We start from the raw sequence: 15,964 nt of genomic DNA on the forward strand, positions 1-15,964 counted from the left end.
AGATCTTTAAAAAAATAAATCAAGAGGCAAATTTCTAAAATGAAAGCTTTATAATTGTAAAAGACCATAAAGAACTACTGTTCCACACTAAAATCAAATTTAAAATCCATACCTCAGGCTCTGTTCTCTGGATTCCTGCATCTTGGCTTTTTTCACCTGCAAAGAAAAAATGTTCAGAGCTACAGCTAACACAAGCTGGAGGGTTCACAATGGTGCCTAAACTCACAGCCTTGTCCTGCACTCCAGAACTCATCAGTATATTGTATAGCAGAATTACTGAATAACTACTCCTGTTAGTTACATTAGTAACAGGTGCTGAGATATACACCCAAAGAAATGACTGGGAAGGACAATTTTGTGGAAATTGAATAAAACAGTCACAAATTTTAAGAAAATCCTACTGTGCACAGATTCAGCACTACAGCCACAAATTTTGCTCTTTCCCCCTGTATTTTAATATTGTATAAAGATAGGAATATTAATGCTTTTCCTGTAACAAATTAGGAGTTTTGACTTCTGACTAAAACCAGTACAGCACTTTTTCTCATTTTGTAGGTGCCAGCTGGATCCTGCTCCTGTACAGGGTATTACACCACACACAGCACTGGCTGGAACACAAATTTGGTTTCTGCAGGCTACAAACATTTCTGTGAAACTCTCAGAAGGATGCCAGGGTGAGTTTCTCCTGCAAGAACATGCCATTATTACCTCACTCATTCATTATCATCCATCTAGTCTCATGTTCTGTCACAGAATCACTGACTGGTATCACTGGTATTCTTAAAAAAATTACCAAGAAAATCTTTAACTGAATATTACAGCAGAATCTGCCTAAAAGACACACCACTGAAAATCAGCTGTACCCTATCTCTCATGCCCTAAAGAATAAAGACAGTTTTCATTATATTAGGATGTATTTGGAGAGATTTCCTTTTTTAGTACAGGCAATTAATTTTTAAACTCCTCAAATAGGTGGAGTAAAAACTGTATGATTTTGCTGCTTAATTTCACATTTGTGGATATTACTCAGGCCCATCATCTGCAGCTTGTGGCAAGCCAGGTTCTGAATAATTTTACATTTCCATTTTCATTTGACTTTGTTCCTAAGTCATAAAATAGCATAAATGACATTACAATGTATTTTCTAACTAGTTTAACTGCAGAATATTAAATTCTCACATTAAAAAAGGCATCAAAATATTTTCAATTACAACACCCAAAGTGCCCTCAAGCACATTATTCTGTTTCTGTGTGCATTTGACAAGGTCTCCAAGATTACAAGCATCACTCCCATTGTAACTTGGCAAGTTCTTGTTGAGTTTGTGCCAGGTTTATTTTGGGAACAGAACGTTAATACAAACATTTCTGCTTAATTCCTACGCCATTATGTTTTAGATACACAATTTAATTAATCTCATACTGTATTGATAATTCTCTATCCAATGCTTCTGTGCTATTATCCATTATTGATAATGCAAATACTATTGCAAATACTTCACATACATGTAGCAAGTTTAACCTTCAGACAGGCTTCCCTACCCCAACCTGCTGTTACATCAGTCATTTAAAAATGCCTTCCACTTGTGGAAACAATGAATCACAGGATCTTTTCAAGATCTCAAGCATTAGAAGAATTAAAGACTATACACTCTGTAATACCCAGCATACTGAATTTATCCCTAAAATAGTGGATTTTATTTTCTCTACAACAGGCTTGAGATAAGTCTGGTTTTCTGAGCATAACAAGTAATCACTTTGCATAGAAACATCATGAAGTTCAAGAATATATAATTATTCCTTTCTTACTACTGCCTGTACAATTATAGTAAATTAATTGTACAGCACATTTTATGAACAACAAAATGCTTTTTGTCCTCTGGATAAGTACACAAAGTATAAGCCTTCTTTTCCACTATTAGTTAAAATAACTGTATACCAAAATTGTGAGCTAACTTGTTTTAGATTTTCAGTCTTTTTAAAATGTACTTACTGGTTGCTCGGGTAAGTCTTGTGACTCTTCCATGGGTATTACTATTTTAATGCTTAAATGATTCAAATCGTGTGTTCCTCAGCAGTCTTCAAGCCCTGTCAAAAAAAGGTGTTCATGGCTTTATGTACTTTTTGGGGGCTTATCATGTAGGCTATCAGAGAATATTAATTGTTATATACTCCTCCCATGAAACTCGTGTGGCCATCTCCCAAATAAAATACAAAATTCATATACGGAAAGATTTCATAAACAAGGGATTTAGCTTTAAGCTTTGAAGATACAGATTTTTCATGCACATGGTACATTTCTACATCATTTACTCGGACCACGCTGACTGCAGAAGCTAACACACTAATCAGACACGTGCACCACGATTTTAAAGACAGTTTAAATGATCAAGTCTGGTCTACTAGGTCAGTAAACAGCATGATTCAATCTAACCTGTTTTAATTTAGAACATTTATATAACAATCAAAAAAAATCAGGACAAGACTGCACACCTAAATGCATTTACACACAGTGCTGTTCCCCACCAAACTGACAAAGCAAGTTCATTATTTCAACTGCACCTTTCAAAAAGAGAAGATTGATGACATTTTATAAAAGAATTTTTATTGTGGAAGCATTTAGCAGAGAAATCTTATATATGACATCAAAAAGCTGCTGCCTTCCAGGGGCTTAAAATAATGAAAAAGAAATTTTGCACAATATTTTCACAACCTGATTTAACTTTTGCGATTTGCTGGGCAAAGATAAAGGCCTGTGTCCTCCTGGCTTCCCCCTCTGCCCACCTGATGTGCACAAGCAGTATGATCTGTGTTTTTGTTCTTTCTGCATCTCATTTGGAGCCACTTTATTAAAACCAACCCCAACCTCTTCAGAGCAGCTTTTCCTGAGCTGCCTCCTCTGCCACACGCCCACACAGCACAACTTCAGGGGACTGCAGAAATCAGAATAAAAGACGAAAAACACTTAGTGGGCTGGAGAAGTTAAACCCAGAGACTTTCTGTGCCGAGGTAAATCCTGCTCCTGCCTCCACAGCCACAGAAGCGTAGCTCTAAGTGTCTGCAGAAATGTGAAAGGGCTGTTCTACACACCACTCCTTCCTCCAGGACCTTCTGCTCACCCACCCTGCCCGGAGTACTCGGGCACCCCCAAACCGTGGGATTATCCCCCCACAAAGTGACTGAACTAGTTTAGAGAATGAACTTTGTGGTGTCCTGGAAACCACGGCTCTGTCCCCTCCCTGCTCCTGCCAGACCTACTTACCCTGGCAGCACGTGCACCTGCCCGCAGCCCGGCCCCACGTGCCAGCCACAGGGATGCTACGCAGCCTGGAGTAACTTCAATTCAACCACGAAAACACAAGAGGTTTCTCCCTCATCTGAGGGCAGGTCTTACGTTCCAAGGTGTATTATATGTACCAAGATAAAATTTCAGTGAGGGTTTGAGGATTTTGCAAGGCTGCCACCCCTAATCAAAGCTACTTACAGTTATTGCCTGAATTCTAAGTCAACTGAATTCACAATTGTCTTTTCCTTAATTCAGGTTCTTTGGAAATGACCCTATTCACAACACACAAGTCTACAATACAAAGCACTACTGTCACCTTTGCAGTTGTTTCTCCACCAGTCTCAGTCAGTTTTACTTTAAATAGTTATTTTTCATAAAATTATTAGTTATTTTTTGTAAAAATAACAGAAAAATTAGGACTGAAAAAAAACTCTGCCACTTAGAGATTATACAAAGGAGTACAAAATACAGTGGCCAAGAGCAAGATTTGTAATTCATACCAAGAGGTCCTATCCCTCATCCTTCACTTCTATTCTTTAACACTGTTTTGTTGTTCATAGAAGACTCCCAAACATAACTCACTATGTAAAAATATTTTACATTCCACTGATGCATACAGCAGTAACTTCCCATGCCATGCTTTGCTTAAAAGCTGTGAGTAGTTCTTCAATTTTGGTTTTCAGAAGGATTTAAATAATTACAAAGACAAAACGATTCTCAGAGTCCCACCAGAATATCTCACATGTGTGAAGAAAATACTCTTTCCAAATAATCTGGGCACCTTGTAGCACCTGGAAGCAGATGATTGAACCAAAGCAAACAAACAGAAAGTGCCTGCACTAAGGGCAGGAAGAACTTGACCTCTGGTGGCTTCATGCCTTCTCCCAGGGAAGTGAGAACTTGGCCTAGGGTGGCTTCATGCCTTCCCTGTACCTGCAGAAACAGCAGCAGGGGCAGAGGACACCTCCCACTCGAGGGGTGTGTGGCTCCACAGACCAAGCAGCTGGGTGGAATGGAGGCACTGAGCTCCACAGCTGGGAAAAAGGGGTGAGGGCAACCCCAGCCAGGGCCAGCAGCAGCTGACAGTGGTGTGGGAAAGGGAGAGCTCCTGCCCCTCCCAGCCTCCCGCACCCCACTCCTGCCTCTCCCAACCTCCCGCACCCCACTCCTGCCTCTCCCAGCCTCCCGCACCCCACTCCTGCCTCTCCCAGCCTCCCGCACCCCACTCCTGCCTCTCCCAAACTCCCGCACCCCACTCCTGCCTCTCCCAGCCTCCCGCACCCCACTCCTGCCTCTCCCAACCTCCCGCACCCCACTCCTGCCTCTCCCAAACTCCCGCACCCCACTCCTGCCTCTCCCAGCCTCCCGCACCCCACTCCTGCCTCTCCCAGCCTCCTGCTCCCCACTCCTGCCTCTCCCAAACTCCCGCACCCCACTCCTGCCTCTCCCAGGCTCCCGCACCCCACTCCTGCCTCTCCCAAACTCCCGCACCCCACTCCTGCCTCTCCCAGGCTCCCGCACCCCACTCCTGCCTCTCCCAAACTCCCGCACCCCACTCCTGCCTCTCCCAGGCTCCCGCACCCCACTCCTGCCTCTCCCAACCTCCCGCACCCCACTCCTGCCTCTCCCAAACTCCCGCACCCCACTCCTGCCTCTCCCAGCCTCCCGCACCCCACTCCTGCCTCTCCCAGCCTCCTGCTCCCCACTCCTGCCTCTCCCAAACTCCCGCACCCCACTCCTGCCTCTCCCAGGCTCCCGCACCCCACTCCTGCCTCTCCCAAACTCCCGCACCCCACTCCTGCCCCTCCCAGCCTCCCGCACCCCACTCCTGCCTCTCCCAAACTCCCGCACCCCACTCCTGCCTCTCCCAGGCTCCCGCACCCCACTCCTGCCTCTCCCAACCTCCTGCACCCCACTCCTGCCTCTCCCAACCTCCCGCTCCCCACTCCTGCCTCTCCCAACCTCCTGCACCCCACTCCTGCCTCTCCCAACCTCCTGCCTGTCCCAGCCTCCTGCACCCCACTCCTGCCTGCCTGACACTCCCTTCTTCCTGCCACCAGAGGCTGGTGAGGTTGAACAGCAGCCTGGATGTAGGATCTGCCAAGGGAAGAGAGAGAAAGCAAAGAAAAACCAGAGACCCAAGCACAGTCTTTCTGCTAAGCTGATGACAGAAAGATCAGCTCTGGCTCTGCACAGCCCTGCTCCAGGGGAGCCAGCAGGATGAGGGTCAGGAAAAGCATGCAAGCAGAGCAGCAGGATATCCCTTTTCAGCCACAGCCATGGTAAATGAAACCATAATTTTATCATCTACTTGATGTTCCACTTTGATGAAGCAGAGACATGACAGTGATAAATATACAACAGCCTTTTCACCTGTATCACCCACCCAGCCACCAGGTTCTCATGCAGAGCAGGCACACATCCTCTTGTGGCTGGGAACAGAAATTCCCTGGATCATGGCAGGAACTCTCCCTGCCTCTCTCCTCCTGCACTGAGTGAAGCTGCTGCCAGCTCCAAGGCTGAAGGCACACCAGGATGCAGGGAGCAGCTGCTCCTGCCCCACTCACCTCCCTAACAGCCTTTCCACCACAGCTAATGCCCAGCTGCCCCCAGCCCTTGGTGGGTACGTGCCCCAGGGCCCCGAGCCCCTCCAGGGGCTGTTGGACACCTCCTCACCCAGCACGAGAGCTCTGAACCACCCAGAGCTTGGCTTTCCCAAAAATCAAACCCAGCATCTTGCACTTGCTCAGCCTGAGCTGCCTCAGAGGGGTATACTGAGCCAGCAGCTCACCAGCTACAAAGGTGGTTTTTAAAAACTGAATATACACAACACTGATTTTTTTGTTGGGAGTTTTGGGGGAATTTTTTGTTTGTTTTTTTGTGGGTTTTTTTTGGTTTTTTTTGGTTTTTTTTTGTTTTGTTTTGTTTTTAGTTGTTTTGGCTTTTTTTGCAGATCAAATCTCAAAATTAGATTTTAACTTGTATAAAACTCAACTGCACCTCAGGTAAGCTTTATATTTGTTTTACACATTACTACAGAACATTTTTAAACCCTAAGTGAACACAACAGCAGAGGTATCAAAGATTCAGGATGTGAGAATGCTTCTGTGGGCCACTGGGTTTGTGAATGAGAAAAACAGTACAAAATGGAAGAAAGTGTGCAAGAAACCATTAAATGAGCTGCTGCAATCAAAGAAACATTCAGAAAACTTAGTCCATTGTTCTGCTTCTGGAAACCAGCAAAGTACCACACTTTTTTGCTTTATGGGATGATTTTTGTTAATTACCTGAAAATTATTGAAATATATTCTGTAATATGTGAATTAAACACCAGATTTTATTTGATCTAGACTTGTTTTGAATAAGCATCCAGTTTAATTCCAACTTGCATGGAGCACCAACAATGCAAAATAATAAGAAATTGGGTTTGTGTCATTTTATTTTGTTTGCTCAATTTAAGGAGCCACATTATCTAAACTTCAAACCAGGAGACATCAGAGCAGAGGTATGGGCTGCAGAATCACTCTCAGCAGCTGCCTTCTGCTCTGCACATCTTGATGCCAATAATTCACCATTAAAAGCCCTGGCAAGTGATCTCCAGCTTCTTGCACTAAATCCTGTTTTAAAAATCCTAAAATACAAAGCCCAGCTTGGTGAGACTTTCTCAAACTAGATACTCTGGATAGAATTTCTGAAAGCTGCCTGCTATGAGCAGCACCTGGATAGACTGCTATTTACTTTCAGCTTGTGCTTTTCAAGCCCATCTGCCTTGGCTTTGAATATAAAGTTTCATGCAAGAAACAGTTCTCCCAAGCTGCAAATAATTAAAGTCAGGATACTGTGATAAAACCAACATGCAGTAATTATACTGATTAGAAAAAAAAAGCTAATTGACTATAGTTTTATATTACTTTAAAACAGTCACTGTTTCCCTAACAACAAAGTTTTGATTGGGACAATGAAATTACATCTATTAAACAGAATTGGAATAAAATCATAGGAGCATTTATTTTGGAAAAGACCTCCAAGATCATTAGGTCCAACCAATACCCAGCACTGCAAAGGCCACCACTAACCCATGTCCCCAAGTGCCTTGTCTTTTAAACCCCTCAAGGGATGGTGACTCCACCTCTGCCCTGGGCAGCCTGTGCCAGGGCTGGACATCCCTTTCAGGGGAGAAATTCTCCCAAATATCCAATCTAAACCTTCCCTGGCACAGCTTGAGGCCATTTTTTCTTCTCCTGTCCCTTGTCCCCTGGGAACAGAGCCTGACCCCACCTGGCTCCATCCTCCTGTCAGGGAGTTGTGGAGAGCAAGAAGATCCTCCCAAGCCTCCTTTTCTCCAGGCTGAGCCACACCAGCTTCTCCTCATCAGACCTGTGCTTCAGCCCCTTCCCCAGCTCTGCTCCCTTCTCTGAACATGCTCCAGCCCTTCAATATCTGTATTGTAGTGAGGGGCCCAAAACAGAACCCAAAAGAGGGGGAAATCACTTCCCTACTCCTGCTTGACACACATTTTTCACACAGGCCAGGATGCCCCTGGCATTTTTGGCCACCTCCACACATGGTTCATGTTCAGCAGCTGTCAACCAGCAAGCCCAGGTCCTTTCCTGATGGGCCCCCTTCCCACCACCTTCCTCCCAGGCTGGGGTGTTCCATGGGATTGTTGTGCTCAGGATGCACTCCATTCCCTTGTCCAGAACATTCATAAAGATATTAAGGAAGACTGGTCCCAGTCCTGAACGCTGGGGAACCAGTGCCCAGCCCTACAGGGATGTGGTTCCATTCCCCCTCACTCTCTGGGCCCAGCCACCCAGACAGTTTTAAACCCAGCAAAGAACACACCTGCCCAAGCCCTGAGCAGCCACTTTCTCCAGGAGAAATGGGTTTACTAAGGCTCAGGGGGACACATCCACAGCCCTTCCCCTATCCACAATGCAAGTCACCTTGCAGAAGGAGATCAGGTTGGTCAGGCAGGGTCTGCTGGCTGGGACCGAGCCCTGGGTGTCCTGCATGTGCCACATGATGCCATGGGAGATGGTCTGTTCTACAGCCTTCCACTCCACTGAGGGCAGGCTGCAGTCCCCAGATCCATTTTCTGACCCTCCTTCTAGATGGGCATTACACTTGCAAGCATCCAGTCAAGTGGGACCTTCCTGGTTAGCCAGGAAGGCTGGGAAGTGATGGAAGGTGGCTCAGTGAGCACATCTGCAGCTCCTGCAGTGCCCTTGACTGGATCCTGCATGGCCCCAGAGACTTGTCTAAGTGGTGTAGTATGTATTTATAGAAACATTTTTTATTGTCTTTTGTGCAATGGCTGCAATGTTTTGTGCAGGTTTTTTGCACAAGTCACCTGTACAGTTATTTTCACCCCTTGGTTGTTCAAGGACCACCACCTTACAAAAATACATGAATTAGGCAGCAGAATAGTATAGTGTTCCCATATTATCTGGTGGGCTTTCTCACAACAATGTGCCCCATGCTGCTGCATTACACACACACAGGATCACAGCATGCAGCCAAAACAATCCAAGACATCACCCAAGTGGAGCAGAGCTTTTCCCCACAATGTTTTCCCTCCATGCCACTCAGCACATGACAGCTCCTGACAGAGGAGCAGAATTTGGCACAGTGCAGCAAGGCAGATCTACCCCTCTTTCTTTTTTTAGATTTAATTAGAATAACCAAATAGAAACAAAAGCAGAAGAGACAGATATTGACATTACTATGCACTGCAAATTCAGCAGAGCTCACGGCAAACACTGATACTCCACTGGGTACAACACACACAGGTATCTGAAAAATACTGTGACAACCAGACAAATAAACCTGTGATGAGTGCTGCTGGATGAGTCCCTGCTCTCTCTCCATGCTCCTTCTTCCCTTCTTTATCAGCCAGGAAATTTCAGAATTAAACATTATAAAAGTTACAAGGAAGGCATTTTGTATGCCGTATTTCTGAAGGTATGGATGGTCATGACAAGCCTCCAAATGCTGTCCTGTAGGACTAAAAAATCATGGTTTGATTAAAATTTCATAACTTTAAAATGGAAAAAAACCCCTGTGTTGTGAGAAATAAAATAAGAAACAAACACAGTGAGAAAATAACTGAAATCAGACATAGAAATACAAATCTAGTTTTCTCCTAAGCAATGCCTGTTCCACTGACAAGAAGTTCCCCACAATTTTTAGATCCTTGAAGGGCTATCAGTGCTCTGAGTGCCTGCAGCTCACTCTGCCTGACCGATGACACATGCTTGTTTTCTCAGTTCTTATGCAATGCTTGTTCAATTTGATTTTGAAACACAGCGGGGAAAATTTTAATGGGGAAAGAACTGTTTTCACAAAAGGAAGACTTGGAAAGAACAACTTCATCCTCAAGAAAAACAACTCCCACTGAGCCCAGAAATCATGTGGCAACTCCTGCTAGACAGAGCCAACATGCATCACTCACAGGGCAGGAGAACACAGAACTGCTGCTACCTTTCAGTGACCAAACCAAAGCACAGGGATTTACAGAAACATCAGCCAAGCAGAACAATTGATTCCCTCCTCTCTTCCTGAGGATACAACCTGCAGTGAGACTAAACAGCTTTTCCCCTGAAGACCACACAGAGTGTGGTACCTGAAATCTCACAGCCCATATACATTTTTGTGTTTCTGGAAATAATTAAACAGGTCACAAACTTCTAGAGCTGCAGCTCCAGACAGAAAAAAAAATGCTGTTTGACTTCCATGGTTTTAAAAACAAGCTTCCCAACAGCAGGACACGCTGCCCTGAATTCCTAAAAGCCACTTCAAACATAGCCTAATAGATTAGGACACTTCCTGAACAGAAGACTGAACATTTTAAACTTCTCTCAATCAGACAGCAAATCTGCATCACATTAACCACAAAAAAGAATTACTGACTTTATGCAGTTCTAAATTCCATTTTCAATAAAGGATTTGACTCATACAATCTCAAGAAGTCACACAACTACCACCAGAGGCTGCCACAAAATGCACCTATACTTCTATTAGAGGAACTCCTTCAGTACTCAACTGTACTCAGTTCAAGGTCCCAGGAGAAGATGACAACTAACAAAATAAATAGCCAGCTTACAGTTTGTTCAGAAGGCTGATCTGATCTGTACAGTGCTAGGGGGGGCCTGAAGAGGCAATGTTTGATGATCAAGGACAGCTTCCCCAAGCACAAGAGACCAGTCCAGCCCAAGAAGCAAGAAAATGAGCAAATGCAAGGTGGAGACAGTTTGCCTGGACAGACAACTTCTGACTAAGCTCAAAAAGAAAGAATCTGGGAGGTCAAGCAAGGACCTGTGAGGACTTCACCAAAACTGCTGAAGGTAGCTCCAGGAGAAAATGAATAAGATCATGAAGATATCTCATTGCTATAAATATATTTTCTTCAGATCTTGGACTGAGAATCAATCCCTAGCTGGATAACAAACAAATCCCAGTAAAACCAGGGCTGTATGTCCCAGAATGCCTGATGACCTCAGAGCACCTCAAGCACAAGATGAATGCAGGCAGATGAATGACCTGGTCACTGCTTTACTAACAGATCTGTTATTATATATTATATAAATCTGTTATTATAAATTAGCTGACCTATGGCCAGTGAGAAGACTGTGCACTTTCATTACAGCTGACACCAGCTGAGAGGTGTCACTTTATGCAAACTCCTGCACTGCTAATCAAAGCATGTTTAACCTGACACTGTCAAGTCACAACCAGTTTTATTTGACACCTGGGACAGGTGAGGAGCAGAGCACAACTCACTTCCACAGCTCTTGGGCCTGGCAGCTCTGTCACCTGTGACCACGGGCCTGTTCCAGGGGGCTCTGGAAGAGTGAGGAACAGGACTGAAGCCTGGGCAGAACCAGAGGCTGACACACAGCTCTGGGCTGAACAACAGCCCAGGGAATGCTTGTCTTGCTTACCACATGTATAAGAATGTTGTTTTTTGTTGACAGAGTGACAAAACTATCTTTTGTCTTTTTAAAAAGGAAAAGAGCTTAGAAGTTTTTCTTTTTAATTAGGTGAAAAGACACCTCAGAAGACTTGGGAGACTTCATTTCAAACTTAAAGATAGTTAACAGGACAGGAGGCAAAAAGTCTGGCTTGAGCAATTTACCAGAAAAAGAAGAAAACAAATAAACTAATTGCTTTTGTAAAGTGTTTTACTAAGAGCAAAAACTTTTTGCACTTAGCTCGGTTTTTCTTCGTAAAGAGTTTTGTTATTTTGTCTTATATTAAAACTTTTCTGTTCCTAACACTACTACAGAAGCTATTCTACTAGTTTTATGTCTTCTAAAGTAGCTATCTTAGGTGTGAAATAGATCTCCAAGAGCTTATGAGACCTGGCTCGAGGAGACCCCCATTTCACATATGTACCAAGAGCCCACAGCACCTTCTGCTGCCTTTCAGCTCTAAAATCTGTCAGTACCTGTCAGACCTTACCCAAAGGGCTGTCATCTCTGATTAAGGTTTAATATGACAAATCTAGTCCACTTTTTACTTCCCTCACTGGACAAAGAAGCTGTATGACATAATACTGGACTCTGCCAGTATTTCAGTGAAAACTACAATTTCAGTAAAGACCTGTTATATTTGGGGTTTTTACAACTGCAGCCATAAAAAAATAATTTCATTCATTAGAGATGGCAACTTGGTGCTGGTTTTTATTCAGCATAAAGTTAAATTCTTTAGGGGCTGGATAGCTATCATACAGACTAATAATTCCCAGAATTACTGTAACTACCTTTGCTATCTTGTAAAATGCCACCCACAGTGATACCACTGACTCATGGGGACTTTCTGCCTTTCCTCAGGTCAGTCAAGAATGAGTATTTTCTAACTTCTTTTATTTTTTAAACCAGAATAATTAATTTTTGCTCATATCCAGAAACATCAACCTAGCAGGACACATGGCATGTGAGCTAACTACTGGATAGAAGGTGGCGGGTGGGGGGGTGGGAGGAAGCAGAATAAGAAGAATTAAAGCTCATGTGTCTTTGTAGTTCTTCAGAATACCAGCCAAGCTAATGAAGACTAGAAGTGTCCCTGTTAACTCTGAATCACATCTTCTAGAAAGGCCAGCTCTCCTTCCTATACCCCAAAAGTTCTGGATGGACAGGCAATGGGGATTTAAAGTACACAGAATAATCAAGGCAACAGCTTCTGAAATTTCAAGAGCTATTATAAAGGTAGGGAACAAAGCACCAGATATGGCCTGCAAGCAGAACCCAACGTGCATGTGAAATATCTTGCATGTGAAATTTCAAATTCCAGAACCAGCAGCATTGTCTTCTGCAACAGTATTTTCCCCAACAGGTAGATAACAAATATGCCTTTACCAAAACAGAAGCATAAGGAAATCTGAAGTATAGAAAAGCAGTATCACTGTTTTTCTACCCAAAACACCTCCATGTGGTTTTGAAAGCAGCTGCTACATTCTCTTCTAATCTGAATAATTAATAATCACCTTGTCCTGAATATTAATTTTTCTGCCCTGATCATCTTAAGTCAGTAATATTTAAGGAAGGATTTCTTAACCTCTCTCAAAAAGAATAGGACAAAAAAAGTGTCACGGAAAAGATCACTAGTATGAGACTGACTTGTAAAATCCCAGAAATGGAATTACACATAACAGTGCCTTCTGTATAGAAATAGGAATCACCACCCAAGGTTTAAAGCTGCCACATGCTTTATGTGATGTTCCAGCTGGTGACTCTCAGGGAAATGGCACTGTCAGTATTCAAACACAACCAACAAACATTTCTTGACACTGCAGGAAGCTCCTGGGATGCAAGAACAGCATCCTGGTCAAGTCTTAACTCAGGAGAGACCCATCTGCTGCAGAACTGAACTGTTCCATCACCTCTGAAAGTAGGCTAGACATACCCTTAACCCCAAATAAAAGTCTATTTAAGAGCTGAAAAGAGTCCCCATGACAATATTGTATTATTTTTCTAAATACAAGGCTTGTTTTGTATTTAGTTTGTATTAGTTACAGGACTGATAGGTGACAACCTGGAAAAGGGCAGAGACTGGTGTGAATGACAGTGACACCATACCCTGATGAGGCTGCTGTGCCCTGCTGTGTCACAGCACTCTCCTAAACATCATGTTGGGTATCAGGAGGAGATCCCAGCCCTTGCAACATCACCTTCACTGAGGCTCTGGAGGCAGCTGCAAGAGGAAAGAAAGGATTTGAAGTTACTCTCTCAGGTACTGGAGTGCCTCCAGTCATGGCATCTGCACAAACTATCCCAGAACCACTGCTAGAGAGGGGCCACCAGAGAATGCTGAAGAGATGCTGGCTTGCAGCCCTTTAACCAAGTAAAGGAAAAAAAAATCTAGACAAATCAGGGTGAAATAAAGGAAATAAATTAAGGGTAAGACAAAGCAAGAAAAAGCTGAAAAATACCATCCTCAATGTATAACCAACCAGTGAGTGATGCTGGTCATGGTACAGGGGCAAAAACCACCCCCAAGTTCCTGAAAGAAAACCCTGTCTGGAGATGGGTGGTCTGTAGACACTGCTTGGTGCAAGAACATACATAAAATACCAGTTGTTAAGCCCTGACACAATTCTATTTCAGGCTCAAAAGTTTCCACACCTCTCCATCCTGGCAGCTCCTTTCCCAATCACATGGTTTTGCAGACCCAGTAAAAGTTTTATCAAACATTTGTTTTCTAAAAGCAGATTTCAGAGGAAAAGAGCAGAGACTTGTCAAGAGGGAAAAAAAAAATAACCCTACTTTTGCTAACTGAGAGCACAGGCATGGAGCTACTGACATCCCAATGATATATTATCTGCTTTATGCCTTGAGTACCTTGTGTACAGCATGGCTTGCACACAAGCACACACTGCTTGCCTGACTTTAAGTTCAATTAAAGTACTTCAGTATATTTTCCCTAGTTTTATGTTTAGCCATCTATAACCACCTTTTGGTACACAGAAGTTAGGAAATGGTACATTAATCTATTGCAGAGGGCTCCAACTCATTCATACAGCACATGGAAACCCATTTACAGTGTCCTTTTGACATATTAAACTCAAAATTCATTCAACATCTGGAGATTTCTGGGCAAAGTTTTGAAAAGTTACAAATACTTCCAAAGTAACCAACTACTTGGGAATTCCTACAGCTATTGCACACATCTGTGACTGTTTTTCAAACAAATTACTTGAAAAGCAACAATTTTTCAATCAGATGTGCTGCACAACCCAACAATACACAGTTCTCCAAGTGCCATTACTGCTGCTGAGGCAAGAGCTGAGGGGGAGACAAAAGTTGCAGGCAAACACTGCAGGAGCTGCAGCAGCTTGGAAACTGCAGGACCTCAAGCTCAGCAATGTTTCAAACAGAGCAGGGAGAATGCACCAGCAGATCACTGCTCGTGTGGCAAAAGCTGGATGGCAGAAGCCCACAAGTAAGAGGAATCACACCATGAGGTGACAAGGAAAATCCCTCAAACACAGTAGGTTCAGCCCAAGAAACCTGTAGGTTTGAGGCTGAGAAAACTGCTATGTTCGTGCATTTTTAAAAGTAACTTATTATGAAACCACTCACCTGAGGTACATGAATTGTGATTCTCAACTAACCATACCTCATCAGCTTCCAGAGTTTAAGATAATCCACAACAGACAAAACTGAAGGAAACCAAACGAGTGGCAGATAAGACTTTTATGATTATCATTATCTTCATCAGTATGTTGCCTGATAATTACCAGTTGAAGGTTACTACACTATAGATTGAGTGTATCACCGAAGCAGAGCTAGCTCCATTCTGAAAGCAAACTCCACCATGACTCTGTTTGATGCTCCATCAGAGGGGTTACAGCTATGTTCCATCAAGGACTAGCTCCAGTCTGAAAACCATTCAGCCACACCATGCAGCACAGCAACCCAACTAACACGGCGTTCTGTGCTGGAGCTGGCTGCACACAAAGCTCCAGCACCTCTGCACAGCATTCCCAGACCAGGAACATCCAGCAGAGCCCACCTGGCTCCAACCTCGCTGGTGAAACCCAAGCCCAGCCCAAACACCTATTAGAGTGCATAAGCTGCACCACAAGCAGCTCAACCCACCCAGGAGCGATGCAGGTGTGCTGAACCGCGCCCGGGGAAGCACAGCCCGGTCCCGCGGCCATCTACCGAGCCCAGGGCAGGTCCGGGGCCGGCTGTGGATCCGGGCTCCCTCTGCCCGCCCCTCAGCGCCCGGGCGAGCCCAGGGAGCCGGGCAGTGCCCCCTGCCCCTCCTGCCCTTCTCCCAGCCCTTCCGCGCACCGGCAGCGGCGGGGAAGCCGGGACAGCCGGGCAGGCCCCGCCGGGCTCGGGGGCGGCCGGACAAGGTGCAGCCCCGCGCCGCCGGTGCAGCCGCGGCCCCGCGCTCCGGCACGGGCAGGAGCGCACGCTGAGCACACGCGTCGGCCTCGCCGCCCGCGGCCTCGCCGCCCCGGCCCGCCGGTGCCAGCCCGAGCCTGCGAACAGCACCGCGGGCTGCGGGGGGGCTCCGTGCGCAGGGCCCGAGCCGGTTCTTACCGAGAGGCGGCTCCGGAGCCGGGCCCGGGGCCCGCAGCGGACATGGCAGCGGCGCCCGCGCTCCCCGCCCGCCGCCGGAACAGAGCGCGGCGCCGGCAGTGGCGTCACTGCCCGCCGGGCCGGGCGG

The 15,964-nt window shown here is 45.1% G+C and overlaps 1 protein-coding gene across 7 annotated transcripts in view; it reads right to left on the minus strand.

The window, feature by feature from the left end:
- EYA3 (EYA transcriptional coactivator and phosphatase 3) overlaps window positions 1-15,954 on the minus strand; it is a 43,355-nt gene extending 27,401 nt beyond the window's left edge. For 2 of the 7 annotated variants that reach the window (XM_064398484.1, XM_064398478.1), the window contains exons 1-4: window positions 15,838-15,954; window positions 13,363-13,477; window positions 1,991-2,085; window positions 113-156 (exon numbers count right to left, since the gene is read on the minus strand). In XM_064398484.1, the coding sequence (XP_064254554.1) occupies window positions 113-156; window positions 1,991-2,023 (77 nt within the window). In that variant the 5' untranslated portion in view covers window positions 2,024-2,085; window positions 13,363-13,477; window positions 15,838-15,954. Of the gene's footprint in view, window positions 1-112; window positions 157-1,990; window positions 2,086-2,781; window positions 2,931-9,099; window positions 9,291-13,362; window positions 13,478-15,384; window positions 15,404-15,837 lie in introns of those variants that run through there. The other 5 variants (XM_064398482.1, XM_064398479.1, XM_064398480.1 and 2 more) reach the window with 5 other exon arrangements.
- Window positions 15,955-15,964: the final 10 nt, after the last annotated feature.

Source organism: Passer domesticus, chromosome 24 (genome assembly GCF_036417665.1).
Source record: "Passer domesticus isolate bPasDom1 chromosome 24, bPasDom1.hap1, whole genome shotgun sequence".
Taxonomy (NCBI): domain Eukaryota; kingdom Metazoa; phylum Chordata; class Aves; order Passeriformes; family Passeridae; genus Passer; species Passer domesticus.